At 48.1% G+C, this 24,869-nt stretch overlaps 3 protein-coding genes across 3 annotated transcripts; 2 read left to right on the forward strand and 1 right to left on the reverse strand.

The window, feature by feature from the left end:
- Positions 1 to 5,119: 5,119 nt before the first annotated feature.
- Positions 5,120 to 6,253, forward strand: H6S33_003001 (uncharacterized protein; the record flags this gene model as incomplete). Its single annotated transcript, XM_044834343.1, has 1 exon — positions 5,120 to 6,253. The coding sequence occupies one exon, from the start codon at positions 5,120 to 5,122 to the stop codon at positions 6,251 to 6,253; it is 1,134 nt and encodes a 377-aa protein (XP_044692208.1).
- A 5,232-nt stretch (positions 6,254 to 11,485) lies between these two features.
- H6S33_003002 (uncharacterized protein) lies at positions 11,486 to 12,115 on the forward strand (the record flags this gene model as incomplete). Its single annotated transcript, XM_044834344.1, has 1 exon — positions 11,486 to 12,115. The coding sequence occupies one exon, from the start codon at positions 11,486 to 11,488 to the stop codon at positions 12,113 to 12,115; it is 630 nt and encodes a 209-aa protein (XP_044692209.1).
- Positions 12,116 to 20,871: 8,756 nt separating this feature from the next.
- On the reverse strand, positions 20,872 to 23,715 carry H6S33_003003 (uncharacterized protein; the record flags this gene model as incomplete). The annotated part of the gene is made up of 1 exon (XM_044834345.1): positions 20,872 to 23,715. One exon carries the CDS (start codon positions 23,713 to 23,715, stop codon positions 20,872 to 20,874), a length of 2,844 nt encoding a protein of 947 aa, XP_044692210.1.
- Between the last annotated feature and the right edge of the window lie 1,154 nt (positions 23,716 to 24,869).

A 24,869-nucleotide genomic window follows, 5' to 3' on the forward strand; every position in this document is an offset into this window, starting at 1 on the left:
AATTCGTCACGGCATATCTGGACGATATCCTGATTTTTTCGGAAACTCTAGCGGAACATAAGGAACACATTCAAAATGTTCTAAAGGTACTTGATGAAAATCATGTTCACCTTAAACCTGAGAAATGTGAATTCATGGTTCAGGAAACAAAATATCTTGGCCTTATTCTCACCCCAGATGGAAATAGGATGGATCCAAAGAAGGTTATCGATGTTTTGGAATGGTCCACACCAAGGAACCTCCACGATGTTCAAGTATTTTTGGGGTTTGCAAACTTCTACCGACGGTTTATTCTGGGATACTCAAAAATTGTTGCTCCGCTCACAGTACTGACCAAGAAAAATGTCAAATTCGAATGGACGGATGAAAGGGAGGAAGCATTCCAGACATTGAAAAAGATGTTCACAACGGCACCCATACTAATGCACTTTGATCCGGATCGAAAAATCGTGGTAGAAACCGATGCATCTGACTATGTTTCTGCTGGAATCCTGTCCCAACGTGACGACGAAGGAATTCTACATCCAGTCGCTTTCTTCTCAAAGAAGCATTCCCCTGCGGAATGCAACTATGAAATCTATGACAAAGAACTTCTGGCAATTGTACGATGTTTTGAGGAATGGCGACATCATTTGGAAGGGGCACAATTCCCAATCGAAGTCCTCAGCGATCATAGGAACCTCGAATATTTCATGTCAACAAAGCTATTAAACCGTCGACAAGCCCGTTGGTCGGAATTTCTTTCACGTTTCGATTTCGTTATTCAATTTAGACCAGGGAAACAAGGGGCAAAGCCGGATGCATTGACTAGGAGGTCGGGTGACCTACCTAAGGAGGGGGATGAACGGTTGACGCATCAAAGCCAGGTGGTTTTGAAGCGGAAAAATTTGGATTTAAAGCTAAGTTTGTTCGCGGGTTCTTTTTCAAATGAATCCGCTGAAGGAATGTCCACTGTAGAAGAGTTGTTTTTAAATGCTTACCAAGTTGACAGTTTCCCGAACAAAGTACTCGCGATGCTTCGGAACGGCGTCCGTCACTCGAATAAGATCTCGCTTGCCGAATGCACGGAAGATAACAACGGTCGGCTACTTTACCGTGGCGCACTCTATGTACCCGACGACAATGACCTTCGGCTAAGACTTCTAAAAGAGTATCATGACAAACCATCGGCAGGTCATCCAGGCAGAGCGAAGACTTTGGAACTCCTGAATCGAGAGTATTACTGGCCACAAATGCGGAAGTATATCGATCAGTATGTTCGGAATTGCAATGTGTGTACCCGTAGCAAGGCACTACGCAATGCACCCTATGGAGTACTCCGCCCGATGCCAATACCCGATGGACCATGGACGGATGTGTCAATGGATTTTGTTACCGACCTCCCGGAGAGCGATGGATACAATGCAATCTTGGTCGTGGTGGATAGGTTAACTAAGATGCGACACCTAATACCAACAACAAAGGAGGCGGACTCAAGGGAAGTAGCGAGACTGTATATTGATAATGTTTGGAAATTACATGGGTTACCCGATACTATGGTATCCGATCGAGGGACACAATTCGTTGCGGAATTCTGGAGGTCTCTTTGCGACCGTCTGGAAATATCACCAAAGTTTTCTACCGCGTTCCACCCTCAGACGGATGGGCAGACGGAAAGGATTAATGCCATGATGGAACAGTACCTTCGGAGTTATGTTTCCTATCAACAAGATGACTGGACTCGATGGTTACCAATGGCTGAATTTGCGACCAACAATCACGTTTCAGAAACAACAAAGATATCTCCTTTCTTTGCCAATTCAGGACGAAATCCAAGAATGACGTTCGGTCCTTTGGAACATGGTAGGACGACAGCAGAGGATCAGGCTAATGGTATTGCACGGGAGATGAAGGAGGTATTAGATTTTCTACGAGATGAGTTGTACCGAGCACAAAGGATTCAAGAAGAGTCGGCCAATACGAGTCGGACTCCTGCCCCTCACTATCGTGTGGGGGATAAAGTTTTCTTATCAACACGCCATGTCCTCACTAAACGCCCTTCGAAGAAACTCGATTGGAAACGTATTGGACCATATATCGTGAAACGGATCGTTAATCCTTATGCCTATGAGTTGGAACTCCCTCGTTCTATGAAAGTTCATCCCGTATTCCATGTCTCTTTATTGTCGTCTGCAGCAAACGATCCTTTACCAGGACAACAACAATTACCACCACCGCCGATCGAAGTTGAAGGACAAGAGGAGTGGGAAGTTGAGAATATTTTGGATTCCAGGGATCATCGAGGAAGATTTGAATACTTGGTTAAGTATGCCGGTTATGACGAAGCTTCGTGGCAGCCATTGTCGGATGTCGAACATTCACCCGATATTGTCAAACGATTTCACGAACGATACCCACGGAAGCCTAAGCCTACCAGGAGATAGGCCGTAGAGGGGGGAGTGGTCTGTAACGGCAGCTAGTCGGATTTGCTATGTGAGTTGTCTGGGTATAAGGGAGAAGGATTATGTAGTGTGGTTGGGTTTAGTAAAGCGAGTTTCTATTATGTTCTTTCTGTTTCTGTTATGCGAGGATATGAGTCAGCATTGGGATAGGGTATGGATATATAAGGGGGGCGTTGTCTTGTGATTTCTTGTTTCTCTTTCTTTCTCTTTTCTCTTTATGCAATCTCTGTACTTCACAGTTACGAATACTATTTTGTTCGCGCTACGTCATATGGTTTACCCGGTATACTAGACCAGGTACAACCATCCATAGTCCATAGTCCACAGTCCCCGTTCTTGCCTTAGGTGTACCCTTCGGCCCCATAGTCTATAGTCTATAGTCCACGAACCTCCTACGTCCACGTCTCCGCCTCGGTTGTATTCCTTGGCTTCATAGTTCCTACGCCCATAGTCCCCGTAACAAGGATCGAGAAACAGTATAGCACAACAATACTGAGATTCAGAACGGATGGTGGTGGTGAATACATCAACAAGGACATAACGAACTACTTCGATTCACAAGGAATAGTTCATGAACAGACTCCCCCATACACTCCTGAATCTAATGGAGTTGCAGAACGATTCAACAGGACGGTAACCACAATGGCCCAGTGGTCAGGTGCATGATCATGGACCATCCTAAGTCGTTATGGGGAGAAGCATACGCAACAGCTGTCTACCTCAAAAACAGGCTACCACACAGTACGCTTAAGGGAAAGACCCCCTTTGTAGCCCTGAAAGGAACCAAGCCAAGTATACAACACCTTCAACCATTCGGTAAAAAATGCTATGTCCACATCCCAGAAAACTCTAGGCCAGCAGGAAGGAAACTAGCACCCCGAGGGTATGAAGAAATCATAGTTGGATACTCCGACAGTAGTAAAATATACCGTATCTGGATAGGAACACAACATAGGGTAATTGAAAGTCGGGACGTCACATTCCCAGTGTAACGGAGCCATTTCAACTGTCTGGTGTATGAGTACACACAGGGCCCGGTTACATGCTGAGAGTTATTGTTAGAAGCCAGTTGCACGGTGATATGCAAGTACCGGCAGTGTGGTTAGCTACCAGCTGTTAGAGTAACTACATTCCGGGCGCTAGGAAGGGGATCTATTCACGGGAGCAATGATTGACGAGTCTATGCCTCGCCAGTGACTAGAAGACCGGCCAGAGTGAAGCTCTGATTGCCCGGTGATCCTCTGTATCCTCCAAAGCATTATGAGTCCACCGAAGGGCAGGGACTATGCTAGGGAAGTCTACAATAAGCGAAAGCCCTACAGCAATGATTAAGCTTACACCTGAGCGGCAGCTCATTCATGCAGGCCCTCGGTTGTGTGGCAACCAAGGCTGCAGGTGTTACAAAGGCTTTGACTAAAGGGTGGTTGCCTTGAGTATCGGAAACACCTGCTGACGCTTAGAGAAAAGCGGGGTAACGGTGGTATTGTTTCCGGCACCGAGGAAAGGCTCCACTGGAACTTAGTAAGGAGTTAGGAGCAGAGAATAGAGGCCTTTGGAGTATAAGTACTCAGGTTCATTCTCGCCCTTCAGTCCTGTTCTCTCCAGTCTTCATCAGAAAGAAAAATCAAGTTCTTATCGGTAGCAGAGCCCTTAAAGATTATTGAGTTCTAGCGATAGTATCTTTGAATAATCTGCAACCTGATTGTCTATCTTGCACGGCCGTCTCTATTCTATCCGATTCTATTTCTCTTAGAAAGGACCCCCGTTACACCCCCCTCCTGAATCAGGGGAAGTCTCAGTGGAACTCGACTTCATCCCCAGCCTGAAACCAGAAACGGCAAATGCACCATCAGACGACGGATACGAATCAGAAGACAGGTCTGATCCAGAACCCGAGTCAAATGCAATCGAAGAGAACCGTACAGAAATGCCAGGATTATTCCCGGAATCACCGGAACAGGTTAGACAACCACCACCGGCTACACCAAACAAGGGAAAAGAACCTGCCATACCTATGGGACAACCGCGAGACCCAAGAGATAACTAGGAGACAATTCCAGCACCAGTTGTACCATTCAAAGGCTTCAAAGGAAAACCACTTGCGTCAACGACACCCAAAGGTACACCACCACAACCTCCAAAACGATGAGATCCACCACCAGCACCAAGACGATCAAATCGCGTCCGTAAGAAAATGGATTATGAACTTGATAAGGAAATAAGAAGGAAGGAATACAACAACAAGGTAATACAACTACAGGAGCAACAAAAAGGGTACATTGAATCAATAAGAGAGGACGGTCCAATGGATGAAGGCGAATGTCAAGCAATGATTAAAGAATTCAAAGCCGACATCATAAAAGCCAGAAAGGATCTGGACCTAGAATACCAAGATGTATCCAATGAACCTGCGATCTACCGTGTACACCTTGTAACCGAATGTTATGAACTATATTGCTGTATTAAACGTATGAGTTATTAGGAAGTCTGGAAGGTTCCGCGGGATTACTAATCGGTTGTTATTTCCTTACTATAAAGAGTCGTTTGTGTCTTCTGTTGTCTTCCTTTCTTTTCCTTACGCAACATCTTGTATTATACTTTGGGTTATCACTTTGGGGGATTTACTTCGTCTCAATACATTACTTTACTCTTGGTCCACGTTACGTCTGCTGCCCTTCATGCCCTGTGCATCCGCCGCTATGATCTTCGCCGCCTCCCTATTCCTCGCCGCGTCCTTCTCGACCCTCGTCGCTGTCCTCCTCTATGTCCTTGTACAGACCGCCGTCCCTGCCTTCGGGCATACCACTACCTCATCCCTCGCCCTCGTGCGAGGCCTGTACTTCCCCTCAGGGAACCTAATCATGTCCCTCAACCCCTCAGCGTCTGCCTCGCCCATGGTTCTTTACACCGAACCTTTAACCTATCATCAAGCCATGAACAGCGACGATCAACACCTATGGAAAAAGGCGATACAGACTGAGAAAGACGCCCTTGACAAAGCCCATACCTGGGACATTGTCAACCGACCAACCAACCGAGCAGTAGTGAAAGGGAAGTGGGTATTTAAAGTGAAACACAACGCGGACGGAACAATCGAGCGGTACAAAGCAAGGTACGTTGCTAAAGGCTTCACCCAAGTACAGTACCAAGACTACGATGAGACCTTCGCCCCCGCTGCACGATATGATTCTCTACGACTCCTACTGGCACTAGCTGCACACAACGGTTGGACACCACAACAAATGGACGTCAAGTCAGCCTTCCTATACGGTGTACTCAAGGAAGAAATCTATATGGAACTGCCTGAAGGTTACAGGCAGGACAACAAGGTTTGTAAACTTCGAAAATGCATATACGGACTACAGCAATCACCCCGTGAATGGTATGCTTGCCTAGCAGACTCCCTTCAACGGAAAGGATTCGTCCCAGCCAAATTCGACCCATGTATCTTCATACATAAGAACCACCATCTATACATATCGGTGTATGTAGATGATATCATGATATTCGGACCCGACTCCCCATTCAGAAAAGAAATCAGACAACTACTCAAGGCAGATTTCGAATGTACGGATCTCGGTAACTCGAAGTTCATACTGGGAATAGAAATAACGGTAACCAACAACGGTATCACGCTATCACAATGCGCATACATCAACAAGATCCTGGATAAATTTGGAATGAGTAACTGCAAACCAGTTGGCACACCACTCGAACCGAACCTCAACCTTCACAAAGGCGATGTAACGGGGACTATGGGCGTAGAAACTATGAAGCCAAGGAATACAACCGAGGCGGAGACGTGGACGTAGGAGGTTCGTGGACTATGGACTATGGACTATGGGGCCGAAGGGTACACCTAAGGCAAGAACGGGGACTGTGGACTATGGACTATGGATGGTTGTACCTGGTCTAGTATACCGGGTAAACCCTATGACGTAGCGCGAACAAAATAGTATTCGTAACTGTGAAGTACAGAGGTTGCATAAAGAGGAAAGAGAAAGAAAGAGAAACAAGAAATCACGAGACAACGCCCCCCCTTATATATCCATACCCTATCCCAATACTGACTCATACCCTCGCGTAACAGAAACAGAAAGAACATAATAGAAACCCGCTTTACTAAACCCAACCACACTGCATTATCCTTCTCCCTTATACCCAGACAACTCACATAGCCAACCCGTCTAGCTGCCGTTACAGACCACTCCCCCCTCTAAAGCCTACCTCCTGGTAGGCTTAGTCTTCCGTGGATATCGTTCGTGAAATCGTTTGACAATATCGGGCGAATGTTCGACATCCGACAATGGTTGCCACGAAGCTTCATCATAACCGGCATACTTAACCAAGTATTCAAATCTTCCTCGACGATCCCTGGAATCCAAAATATCCTCGACTTCCCACTCCTCCTGTCCTTCAACTTCGACCGGCGGTGGTGGTAACTGTTGTTGTCCTGGTAAAGGATCGTTTGCTGCAGACGACAATAAAGAGACATGGAATACGGGATGAACTTTCATAGAACGAGGGAGTTCCAACTCATAGGCATAAGGACTAACGATTCGCTTCACGATATATGGTCCAATGCGTTTCCAATCAAGTTTCTTCGAAGGGCGTTTGGTGAGGACATGGCGTGTTGATAAGAAAACTCGATCTCCTACTCGATAGTGGGGCGCTGGAGTCCGATTCATATTGGCCGACTCCTCCTGTATCCTTTGTGCTCGGAACATTTCATCTCGTAGAAAATCTAATATTTCCTTCATTTCCCGTGCAATACCATTTGCTTGATCTTCCGCCATGGTCCTACCATGTTCCAAGGGTCCAAAAGTCATTCGAGGATTTCTTCCCGAATTAGCGTAGAAAGGAGAGATTTTCGTTGTTTCTGAAGCATGGTTATTGGTTGCAAATTCTGCCATTGGTAACCATCGGGCCCAGTCGTCCTGTTGATAGGAAACATAACTCCGAAGGTACTGTTCCATCACGGCATTAATCCTTTCCGTCTGCCCATCCGTCTGAGGATGGAACGCGGTAGAAAACTTTGGTGATATTTCCAGACGGTCGCAAAGAGACCTCCAGAATTCCGCAACGAATTGTGTCCCTCGATCGGATACCATAGTGTCAGGTAATCCATGTAACTTCCAAACATTGTCAATATACAGTCTCGCTACTTCCCTTGAGTCCGCCTCCTTTGTTGTTGGTATTAGGTGTCGCATCTTAGTTAACCTATCTACCACGACCAAGATTGCATTGTATCCATCGCTCTCTGGGAGGTCGGTAACAAAGTCCATTGACACATCCGTCCATGGTCCATCGGGTATTGGCATCGGCCGGAGTACTCCATAGGGTGCATTGCGTGGTGCCTTGCTACGGGCACACACATTGCAATTCCGAACATACTGATCGATATACTTCCGCATTTGTGGCCAGTAATACTCTCGATTCAGGAGTTCCAAAGTCTTCGCTCTGCCTGGATGACCTGCCGATGGTTTGTCATGATACTCTTTTAGAAGTCTTAGCCGAAGATCATTGTCGTCGGGTACATAGAGTACGCCACGGTAAAGTAGCCGACCGTTGTTGTCTTCCGTACATTCGGCAAGCGAGATCTTATTCGAGTGACGGATGCCGTTCCGAAGCATCGCGAGAACTTTGTTCGGGAAACTGTCAACTTGGTAAGCATTTAAAAACAACTCTTCTACAGTGGACATTCCTTCAGCGGATTCATTTGAAAAAGAACCCGCGAACAAACTTAGCTTTAAATCCAAATTTTTTCGCTTCAAAACCACCTGGCTTTGATGCATCAACCGTTCATCCCCCTCCTTAGGTAGGTCACCCGACCTCCTAGTCAATGCATCCGGCTTTGCCCCTTGTTTCCCTGGTCTAAATTGAATGACGAAATCGAAACGTGAAAGAAATTCCGACCAACGGGCTTGTCGACGGTTTAATAGCTTTGTTGACATGAAATATTCGAGGTTCCTATGATCGCTGAGGACTTCGATTGGAAATTGTGCCCCTTCCAAATGATGTCGCCACTCCTCAAAACATCGTACAATTGCCAGAAGTTCTTTGTCATAGATTTCGTAGTTGCATTCCGCAGGGGAATGCTTCTTTGAGAAGAAAGCAACTGGATGTAAAATTCCTTCATCATCACATTGGGACAGGATTGCAGCAGAAACATAGTCGGATGCATCGGTTTCTACTACGATTTTCCGATTCGGATCAAAGTGCGCTAGTATGGGTGCCGTTGTAAACATCTTTTTCAATGTCTGGAATGCTTCCTCCCTTTCATCCGTCCATTCGAACTTAACATTTTTCTTCGTCAAAGCCGTAAGTGGAGCAACAATCTTTGAGTATCCTAGGATAAACCGTCGATAGAAATTAGCGAATCCCAAAAATACCTGAACATCATGAAGGTTCCTTGGTGTAGACCACTCCAAAACATCGACAACTTTCTTCGGATCCATTCGATTCCCATCCGGGGTGAGAATCAGGCCGAGATACTTTGTTTCCTGAACCATAAACTCGCATTTCTCAGGTTTAAGGTGAACATGATTCTCATCAAGTACCTTCAGAACCTTCTGAATATGCTCTTTGTGCTCCGACAGAGTCTCCGAATAGATCAGGATATCATCGAGATATGCCGTTACAAATTGATCGAGGTAAGGACGTAGAATATCATTGATCCAGTGTTGAAATGTGGCAGGGGCATTCGCTAATCCAAACGGCATTACAGTATACTCGAAATGTCCATAACGAGTCCTGAACGCCGTCTTCCATTCGTCTCCCTTGGCTACCCTGATTTGGTTATATCCCCAACGTAGATCCAGCTTGGTGTAGTATTGCGCTCTTGATAATTTGGCCAGGGTTTCCTTTAACAATGGTAACGGATATCGATTTTTAACCGTGATTGCATTGAGACCTCGATAATCCACACAGAGCCGGAGAGTCCCATCACTTTTCTTTACGAACAGTATGGGTGCTCCCGCTGGCGACTCACTGGCCCGAATAAATCCCTTAGGTAGGTTTTCATCAAGGTATTCCCGTAGTGCTTTTAGTTCGATTTGGGAGAGGCCATATATCGGTCCATGGGGAGGTCGTTTACCTTCCTTCAATATTATCTCAATATCATGGGACGGTCGATGAGGTGGAAGGGCTGAGGCATCATATTCTTGGAACATATGGAGACGATGGTGGAATTCCTTTGGTACTAGTTGCTTGACGTCGACGGTGGATTTCTCAACTGCTGAAACGACAACAGTATGATGTTCCGGTAGAGGGATCGATATTCCATGGACAGTAACTGTCGTTCCACTGAGTGAACAGTGTTTAAGACAGTTCCGAGAATCAAAAATAAGTAGATTATCTTTTGGCCGAATGGTGACATCGTGACGTCGCATCCACGGTATTCCCATCACGATCGGATAATGTCCCAACTTTGTAACGAAACATGAGGCAATTTCTCGGTGACCATGAATATCCAGCGACACATTGACAATATGGGTGATCTGTCCTGATTCAATAGGCCTTCCATCCATAACATCTACCTCACGAGGTACTTTAAGGCGGGTCATTGTAAGATTATTGTGACGTACAAAAGATTCGTCAATAAAAGCGTATCCAGAGGCTCCGGTATCAATAAGGGCATAGGTGGGAATAAAAGAGTCGGGATTCTGAGAGACCGAGCAGGTAACAACAAGAGAGTCTTCGGACATCTTATCCTCAGACACAGCGGCAACAGGGAGAACAGAAACAGGTGGCGGGGCTGGCCCCTTTGGTTTGCCATTTTTTACCAAAGGGGCTGACCTTTTAACGCCGGCTTTGGGGATCCATTTTCAAGTGGCCTTTCTCGCCAATTGCTAATGGAACGGGGATCTTTGGCGCGAGGAGCCAGGTAACGAGGTTTGGAGACATGGCGAGATTTAACTGTAGCGGTGGAAACAGAGATACGAGAACGAAGGTCAGCGATGGTGGCATTGGCTTGGGCCTCCCAGGCCTTTGCAACAGAGGTGATGTGAAGAATCTCATCTTCAGCATCAGCGAGGTTTTCGTCAGTGATGGCGAGGCTTTCCTGATGTAGTGCCAGGCGATACCGAAGCTCCTCCTCTTCGGCCTTAGACTCCTCCAGCTCAATCTTCAAAGCAATGATAACCTCGTCGCGACCTCGGATGATCTCGGTAGAATCTTCCTGGTTATCGCACAAGGTTTGCCAAAAATCGGCAGCCTTTTCGTTGGCTGCTTCTAGTTCTGTGGTGAGGCTGGTAATAACCTCTTCCTGGGCCGTATCGATGACAGGTTCTGGTGGCGTGGGGGTGTCGAGAGGCTTGGTGAGAGCCTCCAAACACTCAGCAATAAGACCATGAGCCTCAGTAAGTTCTTCGCCGAAGTCTATATCGGCTGGGAGGGGACCATAGGTGATCAGAAATTCTGAAAGACGCTGCAACAACGTATCTTGAGTGGTGTCGGACATGGTCGCGACCGGAGCTAAGCGATGCGGTGTTGTATTGGTTGGCTGTAGAGGATGCAACCTAAGTGTAACGGGGACTATGGGCGTAGAAACTATGAAGCCAAGGAATACAACCGAGGCGGAGACGTGGACGTAGGAGGTTCGTGGACTATGGACTATGGACTATGGGGCCGAAGGGTACACCTAAGGCAAGAACGGGGACTGTGGACTATGGACTATGGATGGTTGTACCTGGTCTAGTATACCGGGTAAACCCTATGACGTAGCGCGAACAAAATAGTATTCGTAACTGTGAAGTACAGAGGTTGCATAAAGAGGAAAGAGAAAGAAAGAGAAACAAGAAATCACGAGACAACGCCCCCCCTTATATATCCATACCCTATCCCAATACTGACTCATACCCTCGCGTAACAGAAACAGAAAGAACATAATAGAAACCCGCTTTACTAAACCCAACCACACTGCATTATCCTTCTCCCTTATACCCAGACAACTCACATAGCCAACCCGTCTAGCTGCCGTTACAGGCGAACCGGAAGACCAAATCGAGAAACCAACTGAGTACCAATCCATAATAGGATCACTGATGTACGCAAGTATAGCTACCAGACCTGATATCACCCATGCCGTTACCGCTCTCTCCCAGTACTCCTCATGTCCAACCGAGGACCACCTACGAGCAGCCAAGCGAACTCTCCGATACCTCAACGGAACCAAAGACTGGAACCTGTTCTACCCGAAGGGGAATACTAGAACACTCGACGGATTCTCAGACAGTTCCTACGCTTCAGACCTAGATGACAGAAAATCGTTCTCAGGATACGTGTTCAGACTAGGGAAGTCAGCCATCAGCTGGAGAAGCCGGAAGCAGAAATCAGTCGCAGTCTCAACAACAGAAGCCGAATACATGGCCCTGTCTCTCGCAGCTCGACAACTGGTATGGATTCGTAATGCCTTGCACGAACTTCAACAACAATACCAGTACTTCATACACGCCGACAACACAGGTTCTATTGAACTCTGTCGGAACCCACGCATCCACGACCAGTCCAAGCACATCGACGTTCACTACCACTATACACGTGAACAACTCGAAGCCGGAACCTTCGAAATCCTCTACGTCCCTACCGAAGACAATGTCGCGGACATAATGACCAAAGGACTACCAAAACCAGCTCACCAAAAATTGTCAGAATTGATACGATGTGGCAAGTGAGGGGAAGTGTAAAAATATGGCATTGCGACATTGGTTATGTATGGTAATTACTCATGTATAAGGGATGACTCATAGTTGGAACAAGGAGGCTTAGCGCTAGGATTATGTAATCAGGGGACATCAGCAAAAAATGGGTTTCCCCAAGACGAATTCCGGCACCCAGATGCCCAAATTCGTCTTTTGCCCCCAAGTCCTCGTCTTTTGGCTCTGGGATCTCGTCGTATGTCCCGCTATTTTTGGCCGCCCGTCATTCGACCACAAAACGTTGTCCATTTAGAGCTCCAATTACGAAACCGGTCGTGCGACCTCATTAGCTCGTCTTTTGAATCAATCTATCCTACGCTCGTCTTATGCCAAATGTCCCCGTCTTCACTACCCGTCAAAAGACGAAGATGGCTCAATTGGGAAATCCTCGTCATTTGACTCGGACATAATTCTGTCCAAAATCCAAGTCCAATAATCACTTCGTCTAAAATACAAACTCCAATGACCCCCGGGCCCGTCTAATACCTTCCACCTAATATGTACAATACAATCTAGTGCGTCGAATATCCACTGTTTAACATGTCTAAGGACTCCCGCCTAATTCCCGTTTGTCTTCCCCGTTCATCATAATCCCCCCTGCCCAAAACCTATCGTCAGAAGTCCACCTGTCTAAAGTCTCTTGTCTGGTGTTCATGTCGTCAGTATCATTATAAAAAACTCAGTCCAACGTCCCGTCTTACTTCAGTAAATTGATCCGTATGTCGATAGATCGATCGTACTATTGATAAACCATCTATTGTTCGTAGATGACGTCGTCTCAGGCACCAAATGAGCGGCGCCCAAAATGCTTTTTATGTTTACTACCCATATATCGTCAGGAGAGCTTGAGCAGCGTGATACCCTTATTAGCCCGTGGTCGACGTTGGGGTTTCCATTGAAGTCCGGCTTCAATGGTTGTTGTAACGGGGGTCCTTTCTAAGAGAAATAGATTTGTATAGAATAGAGACGGCCGTGCAAGATAGACAATCAGGTTGCAGATTATTCAAAGATTCTATCGCTAGAACTCAATAATCTTTAAGGGCTCTGCTACCGATAAGAACTTGGTTTTTCTTTCTGATGAAGACTCGAGAGAACAGGACTGAAGGGCGAGAATGAACCTGAGTACTTATACTCCAAAGGCCTCTATTCTCTGCTCCTAACTCCTTACTAAGTTCCGGTGGGCCTTTCCTCAGTACCGGAAAACAATACCACCGCTACCCCGCTTTTCTCTAAGCGTCAGCAGGTGTTTCCGATACCCAAGGCAACCACCCTTAGTCAAAGCCTTTGTAACACCTGCAGCCTTGGTTGCCACACAACCGAGGACCTGCATGAATGAGCTACCGCTCAGGTGTAAGCTTAATCATTGCTGTAGAGCTTCCGCTTATTGTAGACTTCCCTAGCATAGTCCCTGCCTCTTCGGCGGTCATACAATGCTCAGAGGATACAGAGGATCGCCGGACAATCAGAGCTTCACTCTGGCCGGTCTTCTAGTCACTGGCGAGGCATCGACTCGTCAGTCATTGCTCCCATGAATAGATCCCCTTCCTAGCGCCCGGAATGTAGTTACTCTAACAGCTGGTAGCTAACCACACTGCCGGTACTTGCATATCACCGTGCAACTGGCTTCTAACAATAACTCTCAGCATGTAACCGGGCCCTGTGTGTACTCATACACCAGACAGTTGAAATGGCTCCGTTACACCACTCCCCTCTTCCAGGATCTTGGTCTCCGAGATCTATAACCATTCTATTACCATTCTATATGACAAGAAACTCCGTGATATGCAAGGAGATGAAAACCCAAAGGAAATAATCTACACCCCAACAATCCGCTTGTCCTTGGGTTTCTTAGGATACCTCATGTGGAAATCCCGAAGGGCTTCTTCAGCACTCTTCTTGAGATGCTCCCAAGGTTCCCATGTAGCATCCTCGTTCTCATAACCTTCCCACAGCACTAGATATTCCACTCGTCTTCTCTTCTTATTGACCCGGCTATCAGCTACCTCTCGGACAACCCAGTTCTGTTCTCCCTCAACCTCTTCGGGTTCCGGTGGAGGAACTCTTCTCTCAGGATCTACCGGTGCTCTGTAGGGTTCTAGGAGAGAGACATGAAAGACCGGGTGGATTCCCATCTGGGGGGGAAGAGAGAGCTTGTAGGCACGGGTACCAATAGCTTCTAAGACCTTAAAGGGTCCCATCTTCTTCTGATCCAATTTTCCCAAAGGCCGCTTTGTTTGCACATTGCGCCGGTCCAACATAACTTCATCTCCGGGCTTGATTTCAGGTGGTGCCAGGGCATGAGCATCATACCACCGGGCCATCCTTAATCTAGCTTTACCCAAGCTGGCGTTCATAGCCTGCCAGATAGATTCCCATTGAGAAATCATAACCTCACTTGCTGGATTGTTCCATTCTACTCCTTCCTTTGGGGCCGGCCAGTTGGTCCTGGGTTCATATCCATAGTTGGCATAAAAAGCCGATACTTTGGTAGACTCAGAGACCGCCGAGTTATAAGCATACTCTGCCAAAGGCAAGAGTTCTGCCCAGTCATCCTGTTGATATGAACAATAACTCCGCAAGTAATGTTCCAGGGTCTGATTAACTCTTTCTGTTTGACCGTCCGTCTGGGGGTGGAAAGATGTGGACATCTTCAGCTTCACATTGAGGAGACTCATGAGAGATTGCCAAAAGTGAGAGATGAACCTGCTATCTCTGTCCGAGACTATGTCATCAGGTAACCCATGGAGTCTCCAAACTTCTTTCAAGAACAGCTTAGCCAAATCTTCCGTTTTATTGAGGGTAGGAAGAGGGATGTAATGTGCCATTTTCGAAAAAACGGTCCACTATTACCCAGATCTTTGTAAACCCGCTAGATTCCGGTAATCCCACAATGAAGTCCATAGAGATGGAAGTCCATGGCCGATAGGGTATCTCCAACGGTTGGAGCATACCAAACTTCTTATGTCTGGAGGTCTTATTCCTCTGGCAGCTGTCACAGCTCCGGACATATTCCTCAACATCCTTATCCATGTTGGGCCAAAAGAAGTTGTTTTTCACCCGCTCAAGTGTCTTAAATTGGCCAAAATGACCCGCCACCTTAGAGTCATGGGTATCGGACAGTATTTCCATCTGAAGCTTCTTGTCTTTGGGTATATACCATCTATTCTTGTAGAAGATGAGACCGTTCTTGGCCGACAAGTTCTGGTCCAAATTTGGTTTCCTTTCAACCAGGGAGCGGTGCAATTCCTGCCAGAAACTATCCTCTTTAGCAGCCGTGTATAGGCGCTCTAAGAATGTATTCTGCAATTGATTCACCCTGACAGCCGCTAGCTTTGCAGGATCCAAAACCAATTGACCTGGCCTAAAAAAGGTCTGTGGCTCCGGCTGCAGAGTTTCACCTCCCTCTCCAAGGCGGTGATCCCAGCGCCTAGATAGCACATCAGTCTTGCCATTCTTTTCTCCCGGTCTGTAGACAACTTTGAAATTGTAGCCTGCTAGGTCCTCGGACCATCTAGCTTGCCGCCTAGTGAGAACCTTGGTAGAATTAAAATACTCCAAGTTCTTGTGGTCTGTGAAAACCGTGATCTCTTGCTCACAAGATTTGAGCATGTGTTCCCATTCCCGGAAAGAGGCTACAATAGCTCCCATTTCCTTATCATGAATGTCATAGTTGATCTCAGCAGGGGAGAACTTCTTAGAATAGAATGCCACCGGATGTAGCTTCCCATCATCCCCATACTGAGAGAGCACCGCTCCCTTGGCAAAATCACTGGCATCTGTCTCGACCACCGTTCTCCTACTAGGGTCAAAATGAAGGAGGATTGGAGCGCTTGTGAACAGCCTCTTGAGTTCTTCAAAGGCCTGCTCATGTGCTGCCGTCCAATACCATTTCTTGTCTTTTTGCAGGAGGTCAGTTAATGGTTTGCAAACTTTACTGAAGCCTTCGATAAAGCGGCGATAGAAGTTTGCAAATCCGAGGAATGCCTGTACTGCCTTGATATTCTCAGGGACCGGCCATTCCTTAACTGCCTCCACCTTGTCTTCTGACATAGACACTCCTTCTTCCGAGATGTGATAGCCTAGGTATTCTACTTCTCGGACATGGAAGGATGTCTTACTGATCGAGGCACAGAGCTTAGCTTCCCTAAGCTTCTGTAGTACCTTTTTGACCAATAGCTCATGCTCTTTCTCAGTCTCCGAGTAGATGAGGATGTCATCAATATAGACAACTACTCCTTCATCCAGTAGTTCCTTTAGCACATCATTGATCATTGCCTGGAAAGCGGAGGGAGCATTGCATAGGCCAAATGGCATCACATTGTACTGATACAGTCCATAGCGGGTTCTGAAAGCGGTTTTCCACTCATCACCTTCGGCTATCCTGATCAAATTGAAGCCATTCTTCAGGTCTATCTTTGTGAAGATCTTGGCCTTGAACAACCTGTCTCTGAGCTCACTCATGATAGGCAACGGGTACTTGTCCTTGACAGTGACCTTGTTCAAACCTCTATAATCCACACAAATCCGCAAAGTCCCGTCCTTCTTAGGAATGAACAGTATGGGTGCCGCAGCAGGGCTATTCGATCTAGAGATCTTTCCTGAAGACAACTCTTTGTCCAGGTACTCTCGGAGGGCCTTCAACTCTGGAGCGGAACATGGGTACAGCGGGCCAAATGGGGGAGCGGTGCCAGGCAAGAGTTTGATCTTCAAATCATTATGGGAATGCAGCGGCATTTCCTCAATCTTCTCTTGACTGAACACATCAGCCCAATCCCGGTATAGGTGGTGTATTTTCTCAGCAATATCACCTCCGTCCTCATCATGCCATACTGAACCAACCAATTGATAGACTGTCTCTTCTTCTTCCAACATTTGGTACGGAGAGATCAGTTCAATCTTGGTGGCCGCTGGGAGACAATTCTGCTTGCAGTAGTCACTCCTCCAGCTCATGGTGTTGAGTTCCCAATTAATATCCGGGTTATGCTTCCTAGCCCAACTAATTGGCAGGTAACCGGTCATTCCTTCCTCCAAAGTAGCCACTTCCCATCGGAGTGTCTCTTTATGATCTCCCATAATCATGCGGACTGGGTGAGTGTAATACTCGCCTCCTCCCATCATAACATCTCCTTGAGCATCAAACATTGTCAGAGGTTGATCCCGCCGCACTAAGGGAATTCCATGTTTTCTGACAAAACTCTGGTTGAGGATTGCTCCTGTACAACCGGTGTCAAACAGGAAAGACCCTTGGGCGCCTTCATCCTTTCCTTTGACTGTCCATGACAGTCCTGCCTTCAGTATAGGTCTTTTTCCATGTACTGGTAAGGAAGGAAGCCTCTGTTCCACCCTTCTTTGCTTAACAGCGGATTCTGGACTTGTTTCTCTTTGTCTTTTCAGCATAGCTAATAGCTTCGGGCACTACTAAGATCAAAGATCCTTTGGTTCTATTCCCAAGCGGTAATATAGCAGGTATGATGTGTGGTAATTTTTGGTAGCGGTTTGGAAGTGTCTTATAGCAAATGTAACTTTGGTAGAGCACTGACAGACCAGCTGTTTCGGGTCTTAAACCCATCCTCAGAGTGCTTAGAGCAGTCAAAATAGGCAGAAACACAATCATAATTTATTCAAGAGAAACATAGAAACCGAAAAACCCATATAAAAGAAAACTAGTAAACATAGACTAAAACAGACACTTTTCTACCAGATGATTTCATTGTCCGAGTCTTGCTCAGGCTGAAAAACAAAATCTTCTGTAACCTCCGGGAGTACAACAAGTGGATCTTCTGCTACTACAGCAGCCACTTTAGCCTTCTTCTGAGAGTTGGAATTACCCTTCCCTCTTTTCCGCTTTTGTACTCTCACTGCTGCCACTCGAACAACAGTGGGTTGCTTGGACCAACAATCGGTCCATTTGTGTCTGGACTTGCCGCACTATTGCACAAGTCAGTCTATGCACTCTACCAATAGGGAGTACCGGAAGGTCATACCTTCAAGCATACTTCTGCTTTCATTCTTTCTTCTAGAATATCCCCCGGGATACCCTTCAGTTCCACCGCTTTATCTTTAGGTCCAGGAGTCTTCTGAGGTCCGGAGGAGCTTGCAGCTTCTCTTTTCTTCTTAGACGGCTGGTCCTTCTGAGCGGGAGGATCTTTCTTGGTCCGAGGGGGCGCTTTCTCAGCTGCCATCCCTTGATACCTCTCATGTGTATGCCCTAACTCTCTTAGAGCAGCTATCCGCTCCATCAAAGACTTTGGCTTGGGATTAAAAAGAGCCCAACTCATGCCTAGGTCCGGAAGGAGGGAATTGTTGATCTTATCATCCACCAACTGACCCTCGTAGCCAGTCTTCCACATCAGCTGAATAATAGTATTGAGGAAGAGATCGATTCCTCCTCGAGCTGTGTGGGTGAGGGTATTCCAATGGGCCACCGCATCATCTCTGGAGATGGCTTCGCCGAAGGCTGCTCTAAAAGCATCCACAAAGGAATCCCAGCGCTTCCATCTCTGATCCAATGTCACTGGCTGCCCAGCGAGACGGTTGGCGGAGGTTTGATCAATTGAGTTGTGGTATGCCTCATACCATCTGATCGCTGCCTCCCCTTCCATCAAGTTGCCTGCATATCGGATCTTGACCTCTTCAGAGGTAAAGGACAAACTCTCAATGGAGAACACATTCTCACATTGCCGTATAAAGGTCTCCACTTGCTCCGCCTTGCCCTGAAACTTGGAGGGTGGTGGTGCCTTTGGTTCTCGGGCCCTGGTGGTTGAGGAAGGGGGAGAGGCGGCCGGAAGTCGGAACTGCTGGGACATCATAGCCAACAGATTCTTCTGTTGCTTCTCCAACTTCTTCTTAAGATATCTCCGCCAGCCTCTTCTATCACCACCTTCTGGTTCCGAATCAGAGCTGTCAGAACTGTCTGAGTCTCCAGGAGCAGGAGCACGGGCCACAGGAGGTGGAGGGTTCTGGTTCCCACCACTTCCTCCCTGTGCATTGGCCGGAGGGTTCTGGTTCCCACCACCTCCTCCCTGTGCCTGAGCTGGAGGGGGAGCGGCGGCCGCAGCAGGAGGGGCCACAGGTGCTACCGGCGCTGGATTGCTGGCCAGTGGTGAGGTTGCTGCTGGTTGAGCGGCCCCAGACATGGTGAACCTTCCTAGGTTCCTGGCTAGCGGGCTAGGAGGTCCTCGGCCTGCACCTGGGTAAAGTTCTCCGTCATAGTCGAAGGATCGGTCGGCTAATCCGAGGAAGGGGTTTACTCCTGCGAAGCGGCTAGGAGGTAAGGGAGATGCTCCCACCGCTGGCTGGACAATAGGAACAACTCTCCTAGTGGATCTAACCGGAAATGCTGCGAAGGGACTAGTCTTCCGCTGCATTGTCCTGGTGGCTGCCCTGGACGAGGACCGGGAGCCTGGATTTGGTGCCGGAGTTGCTGGCCTCTCTACCACTAGCCTTCCTTCATCAAGGGCTTTCTGTATCTCGGCAACAAAGTCTGGTGGAGTTGCCGGATTTGTCCACTCAATTTCCATGGCATCAGCTGCCAATTCATCCTTTTCCGCATATTTTCGGAGTTCTTCCTGGACAAAGTTGACTTCATGCCTCATGTATTCAAGAGCTTCTGCCATCAAAGCATTTTGTGCTGCCTGGCGCTCTTGCACAAGGAGCAGTGCCTGACCGCCTCGGGTCAACTGATTCTGCAGGCTATGCTGGAGGTAGGACTGAAGCTCTGTGAAGAACTGTTGGAAGGAAACCTCGTCGGTATCCTGCCAGGCAGGCTCACAACCGGGAATGTAGTTCTGTAGAGCGGTCCTGGGTTTCTTAACAAGCTGTGTCTGCCCGTTGGCATCAAGCTGGAGGGGCACCGGCTGCCATTCAATCTGAAGAGGCACTTCCGGAGCTGATAGGGCGGACATTTTGTATAGAGGAAGAATAATCTGAAGGTGACTTGAGCCGTAAAGATTATCTGTAACGGGGGTCCTTTCTAAGAGAAATAGATTTGTATAGAATAGAGACGGCCGTGCAAGATAGACAATCAGGTTGCAGATTATTCAAAGATTCTATCGCTAGAACTCAATAATCTTTAAGGGCTCTGCTACCGATAAGAACTTGGTTTTTCTTTCTGATGAAGACTCGAGAGAACAGGACTGAAGGGCGAGAATGAACCTGAGTACTTATACTCCAAAGGCCTCTATTCTCTGCTCCTAACTCCTTACTAAGTTCCGGTGGGCCTTTCCTCAGTACCGGAAAACAATACCACCGCTACCCCGCTTTTCTCTAAGCGTCAGCAGGTGTTTCCGATACCCAAGGCAACCACCCTTAGTCAAAGCCTTTGTAACACCTGCAGCCTTGGTTGCCACACAACCGAGGACCTGCATGAATGAGCTACCGCTCAGGTGTAAGCTTAATCATTGCTGTAGAGCTTCCGCTTATTGTAGACTTCCCTAGCATAGTCCCTGCCTCTTCGGCGGTCATACAATGCTCAGAGGATACAGAGGATCGCCGGACAATCAGAGCTTCACTCTGGCCGGTCTTCTAGTCACTGGCGAGGCATCGACTCGTCAGTCATTGCTCCCATGAATAGATCCCCTTCCTAGCGCCCGGAATGTAGTTACTCTAACAGCTGGTAGCTAACCACACTGCCGGTACTTGCATATCACCGTGCAACTGGCTTCTAACAATAACTCTCAGCATGTAACCGGGCCCTGTGTGTACTCATACACCAGACAGTTGAAATGGCTCCGTTACAGTTGTATCGCAGCCAGAAGTCTGGCCCTCCTTCGTCTTGGGTCCCTGAGCTTAAAGACCGCAAGCAGCCTTGCTGGGCATAAACCCTGCAAAGCCTCCAGGTCAGCCGGCTTTTGACGAAACCAGACCCAGTCGTTGCGCGCGTTTCCCCGTCTGTAACCCGACGTTCCTGTCGTACGAAGTGTGTGAATTGTACTCTCGTCGCCCTCGCCGTGCAAAAGGACGGGTACGTTGAGCTGTTTGAATGTGTTTACCCGCCAGCTATCGATGTCTTCGGGCATATCTTCGTATCCAAGACATAGCTCCCTCCTGAAATACCGCCGGATGTAATACCCCAGTCTCTTTGTAGCACCTGCGATATCTACACTACCGACATTTGTTAATTTGACCGGGCATTTGACCCACCTCTTCTCCACCCTGGTGTCGCTTGGTAAATAGACCAATGGCGCGATATCCTGCGCTTGAAACGCCGGGTCGTCCTGAGGGTCTCTAAGATCCCGTCTTGCAGCTTGCATCCTACTCCTCAGACGTGGCTCTAAGACGTCGAGATTGCCGACAAGCTCAGTGGTCGAAAAACCGTCCCGGGCAATTTGTAGAAGATTTAATTCGCAAATGGAAAACGTATAATCACGGTTAAACGTCCGAAGTATCTGCATTGCGGGATCGACGCGATTGCTCCGACGATACGGTATTTTGATCTGATCCCTGTGGGCTGACTCGCAAGACTCCGTCGAATAGTCCGGAATATTGCCGTATTGACGAATGTGCTCTGCGAAATGGCCCATGAGGTGTATCTTGGGGAAGTTGAAGTGGGATTCTGCTCGCAAGATCTCGTCGGTTTCCGCCTGGAGATTTAGCCTTTGGTCTGCGATAACCCTTCGTCTTTGGCCTAAAGAGTCGTTTAGGCCTGCTAACTCGACGTCGTATTCCCCGCGCAATTCCCTCCGTCGTTCCGCCACAAGTCTGTCAGTCTCTCTAGTCGCGCGATATTTCCTGAAGATATCCTTCGTCCTATGGAAAGCCTTTAGGTAATTATCCAACATGTCTATCGTCAGCTCGTTATGAGAACGATGCTGGGCGACTAGTGCCCAGTCGACCAATGCCCGGACGCATTGAAAGGCTTTCTTGAATGGCTCTGCCTGGGCAGATGACGGATTCCTGAGGGCAGACGCCAGGGCTGGTAAGATTATTTTCTGAAAATTACGCATCTCCTTCCCTTGCCATTGACTGACCGCTTGATAAGGCTTCGTCGGTGGGGTAAATCCAGGGTAAGGTGGCATGCGCGTCCATATGGCGTTGAATTCATCCAAACGACCATGTTCCTTCAGGAAATCTTCCAGCCACTCCATAAGATGTTTCAGGATTCCCAAGTATACCACGTGCAGCATGTCTGGCTTATGGAGGTCGTAGGCTTGGACGAAGGGGAGATTCCAGAAAGGGTTGTACAGAGGTCGTAAACCACGAGAATCGAACCACTTGGTCAGCGTCTTCAGCTCCCGCCTTTCGTCTCTCGTCGGATTCTCCAGTACCTTCAGCGCCCTGTACTGACGATACATTCTCTTGTATTCGTCCTGATCACGAGGGTAGGTCTTGAGCGGTTCGGCTTCGTATTCGCCCAGTCTATTGACGGGTATCTCGCACTTGGGGCACAAGTTGAACTTGGTATTCAGAATATTGCAGCTCTCCATGTTGTCCGAAAGCCATGCCGTCAGAATCGGCCAACAACGTCTATCGTACCCGTCTGAGCAGCCCATTAAGACGCCGAGCCTTTGGTCAAAGTGCAGCAGAGGCTCCAGTATAACTGACATGACTCTCCTCAGCGTCTCCGCCGCCCAGGACCGGAGTCTCCCCTTTGACGTCGCGTCGCCAATTATCTTAGGAGGTATTGGCAATAGTGCGAGTAGCAAATGCGCCTTGGTCGACGGCTTGGATCGTACTTTTCCCGGTATATTGCCTATCGTCATATATATCGGCCAGGTCTTCTTGTCTCCGGAGAAGTTTGTCAGATGCGTGACGTCGGAGCTGCAGATAATCGGGACAATCGTGGCCCCGGTAGGAAGTCTTTCCTGCATATTCCACCACCAGTCCGCTGTATGCATCTCGGAAAAGAGTTGATATCCGTCCGCGTCGTAAACCCTCTCCGGCCGATAAACCATGCTCGACTTGTAGCAACGTTGACCCAAGAGATACCTCGCACATTCGACCGGATTCCTGTAATATAAGTCGGTCGTTCTTCCAAAGCCGTCCCCGACGGTCCCGTATTGAAAGTTAGGTCGGGAGCCCGTCATTTTGTCGAGCTGGTTCTGGAAAGTATAAGCGGACTGAAAGGAACGCTCGTTCTTTGTCGTCTTGTGCAACCCCTCATTGAAGTAGGCGTCAATTGATGTAGAGGTCAGCTTGTGCTCGATAAAGAAACGAGCCAATCTCCATTCCGCCGCGTCTTTGAACGGTGCCCAGGGCTTCCAATTCTCTTCTATATAGTCCCGATAGCCCTGGACCCGCCCTAGTCTTTGTCCACTGTTGGGTAGGTATGCTTTGGCCCTTTGATTATCGTCAGCTTGCTCTGAGATCGGGGGGGCGATCGCCCCAGGGCCATCGTCGTCGGAGTCAGGGTCAAAGTCGGATTCCGCCTCAGAGTCGGCTTCTGAGTCTGTAGAATCGTCTGAGCCATCAATTACCAGAGTAAGCGTACCAGGCCCGGCGTCTGGCAGCGTAGTTTCGTCTTCTAAACGCTCGTCCTCAGGCGCATCGTCACCGCCATGATGCCGGTAAATATGTCTTGCAAGATGTCCCGCGCGACGGTAATACCTTGGGCACAGGGGGCAAGGTGTGGATGACATCCGCTTTCTTGATCAGTCGTGATGGTCTTTTGGCTTGTCGTGCGCGTCTTTTGCTTCGTCGTATGCCTCATTCTCGCATTCACTGGCACTGGTATCGAGTGGGTTTATACTGCTGGAATTCTGACTGAGCAAAATGACCACTGTAGCACAGACCGACGATCGTTTCCCCGGGGTCGTCAGCCGCGAGCCAAGCTTTGCCAAGCACATGCGACCTGACATCATTCATCACAACATCGTCTGACCTCACCACCAACAGTTGCAAACCTCCGTCAAAGCACTCGTGTTGGTTCATTCATTAACCTAATCCGGCGACGATAAGCCTTTGTTTGTCGTCCCCTGCCTTGTGTATATGGTTAGGCGTTACGAGTTGCCGATTCCAGCACACCCTCACGATGGTAATTCGCACAGTCTTTGTTCTATATAAGGGTCTAAATACCCCGTTGTTTCCCCGGAGTCTATCCTCCTGAAGGCATCCACTAACGGTCAACCGTCTTTTGACCACCTTCCTAACGCAACTGACTACAATGGTGGGAACTCGGTCGGGTAAGAACAAGTCGGCATTAGCCCAAGCGGGAAGGTCATCTCCGAAGAAAAGAATGGAATGGGCCGATAAGGAGGGCCCCTGGGTTTTGTCGATTAGCAGAGCAGCGTGCATAGCAGAGGTAAGATTTCTATCAAGTCCTATATCTCTCGCCCTCTGACGCCCACCAGGGGTATGCGAAAAAGAGCAAATTTACTGGCGCCGAAGTTAAGTCCTTGCTCGGCATTACGCCGGCCCAATGGAGGAACATGTTCGAAGCTGTGCATGACTACTTTGTCGAGAATGCGATTGCCAGCAGAACTATGGCAACAGACGAGCAATGGGACGAGGCCGTGAGACTCCTGCTCAGTTATCCGCCCTGGAATAAATTCAGACGCCTGCTTCAACAGCCGGAGGAAGATTGCACCTTACAAGGGGCCTTGATCAAAGTCTGTGTGAGCAGTACACTCCAAGATCTTGCCAAACGTAAATCTGCTGAGGATAGAGAGAAGTTCTCTGAGGCACTCAAAGAGAAGGAGCGTGCGGCGAAGTCAGCGAAGGCGAAAGCAGCGAAGAAGAAGCAGACCAAGGGGAAGGCGACCGACACAAAAGGCAAGGGCAAGCAGCGCGAGAC

The sequence above is a fragment of the Morchella sextelata genome, assembly GCF_020137385.1.
Source record: "Morchella sextelata strain SCLS chromosome Unknown scls_14, whole genome shotgun sequence".
Lineage (NCBI taxonomy): Eukaryota > Fungi > Ascomycota > Pezizomycetes > Pezizales > Morchellaceae > Morchella > Morchella sextelata.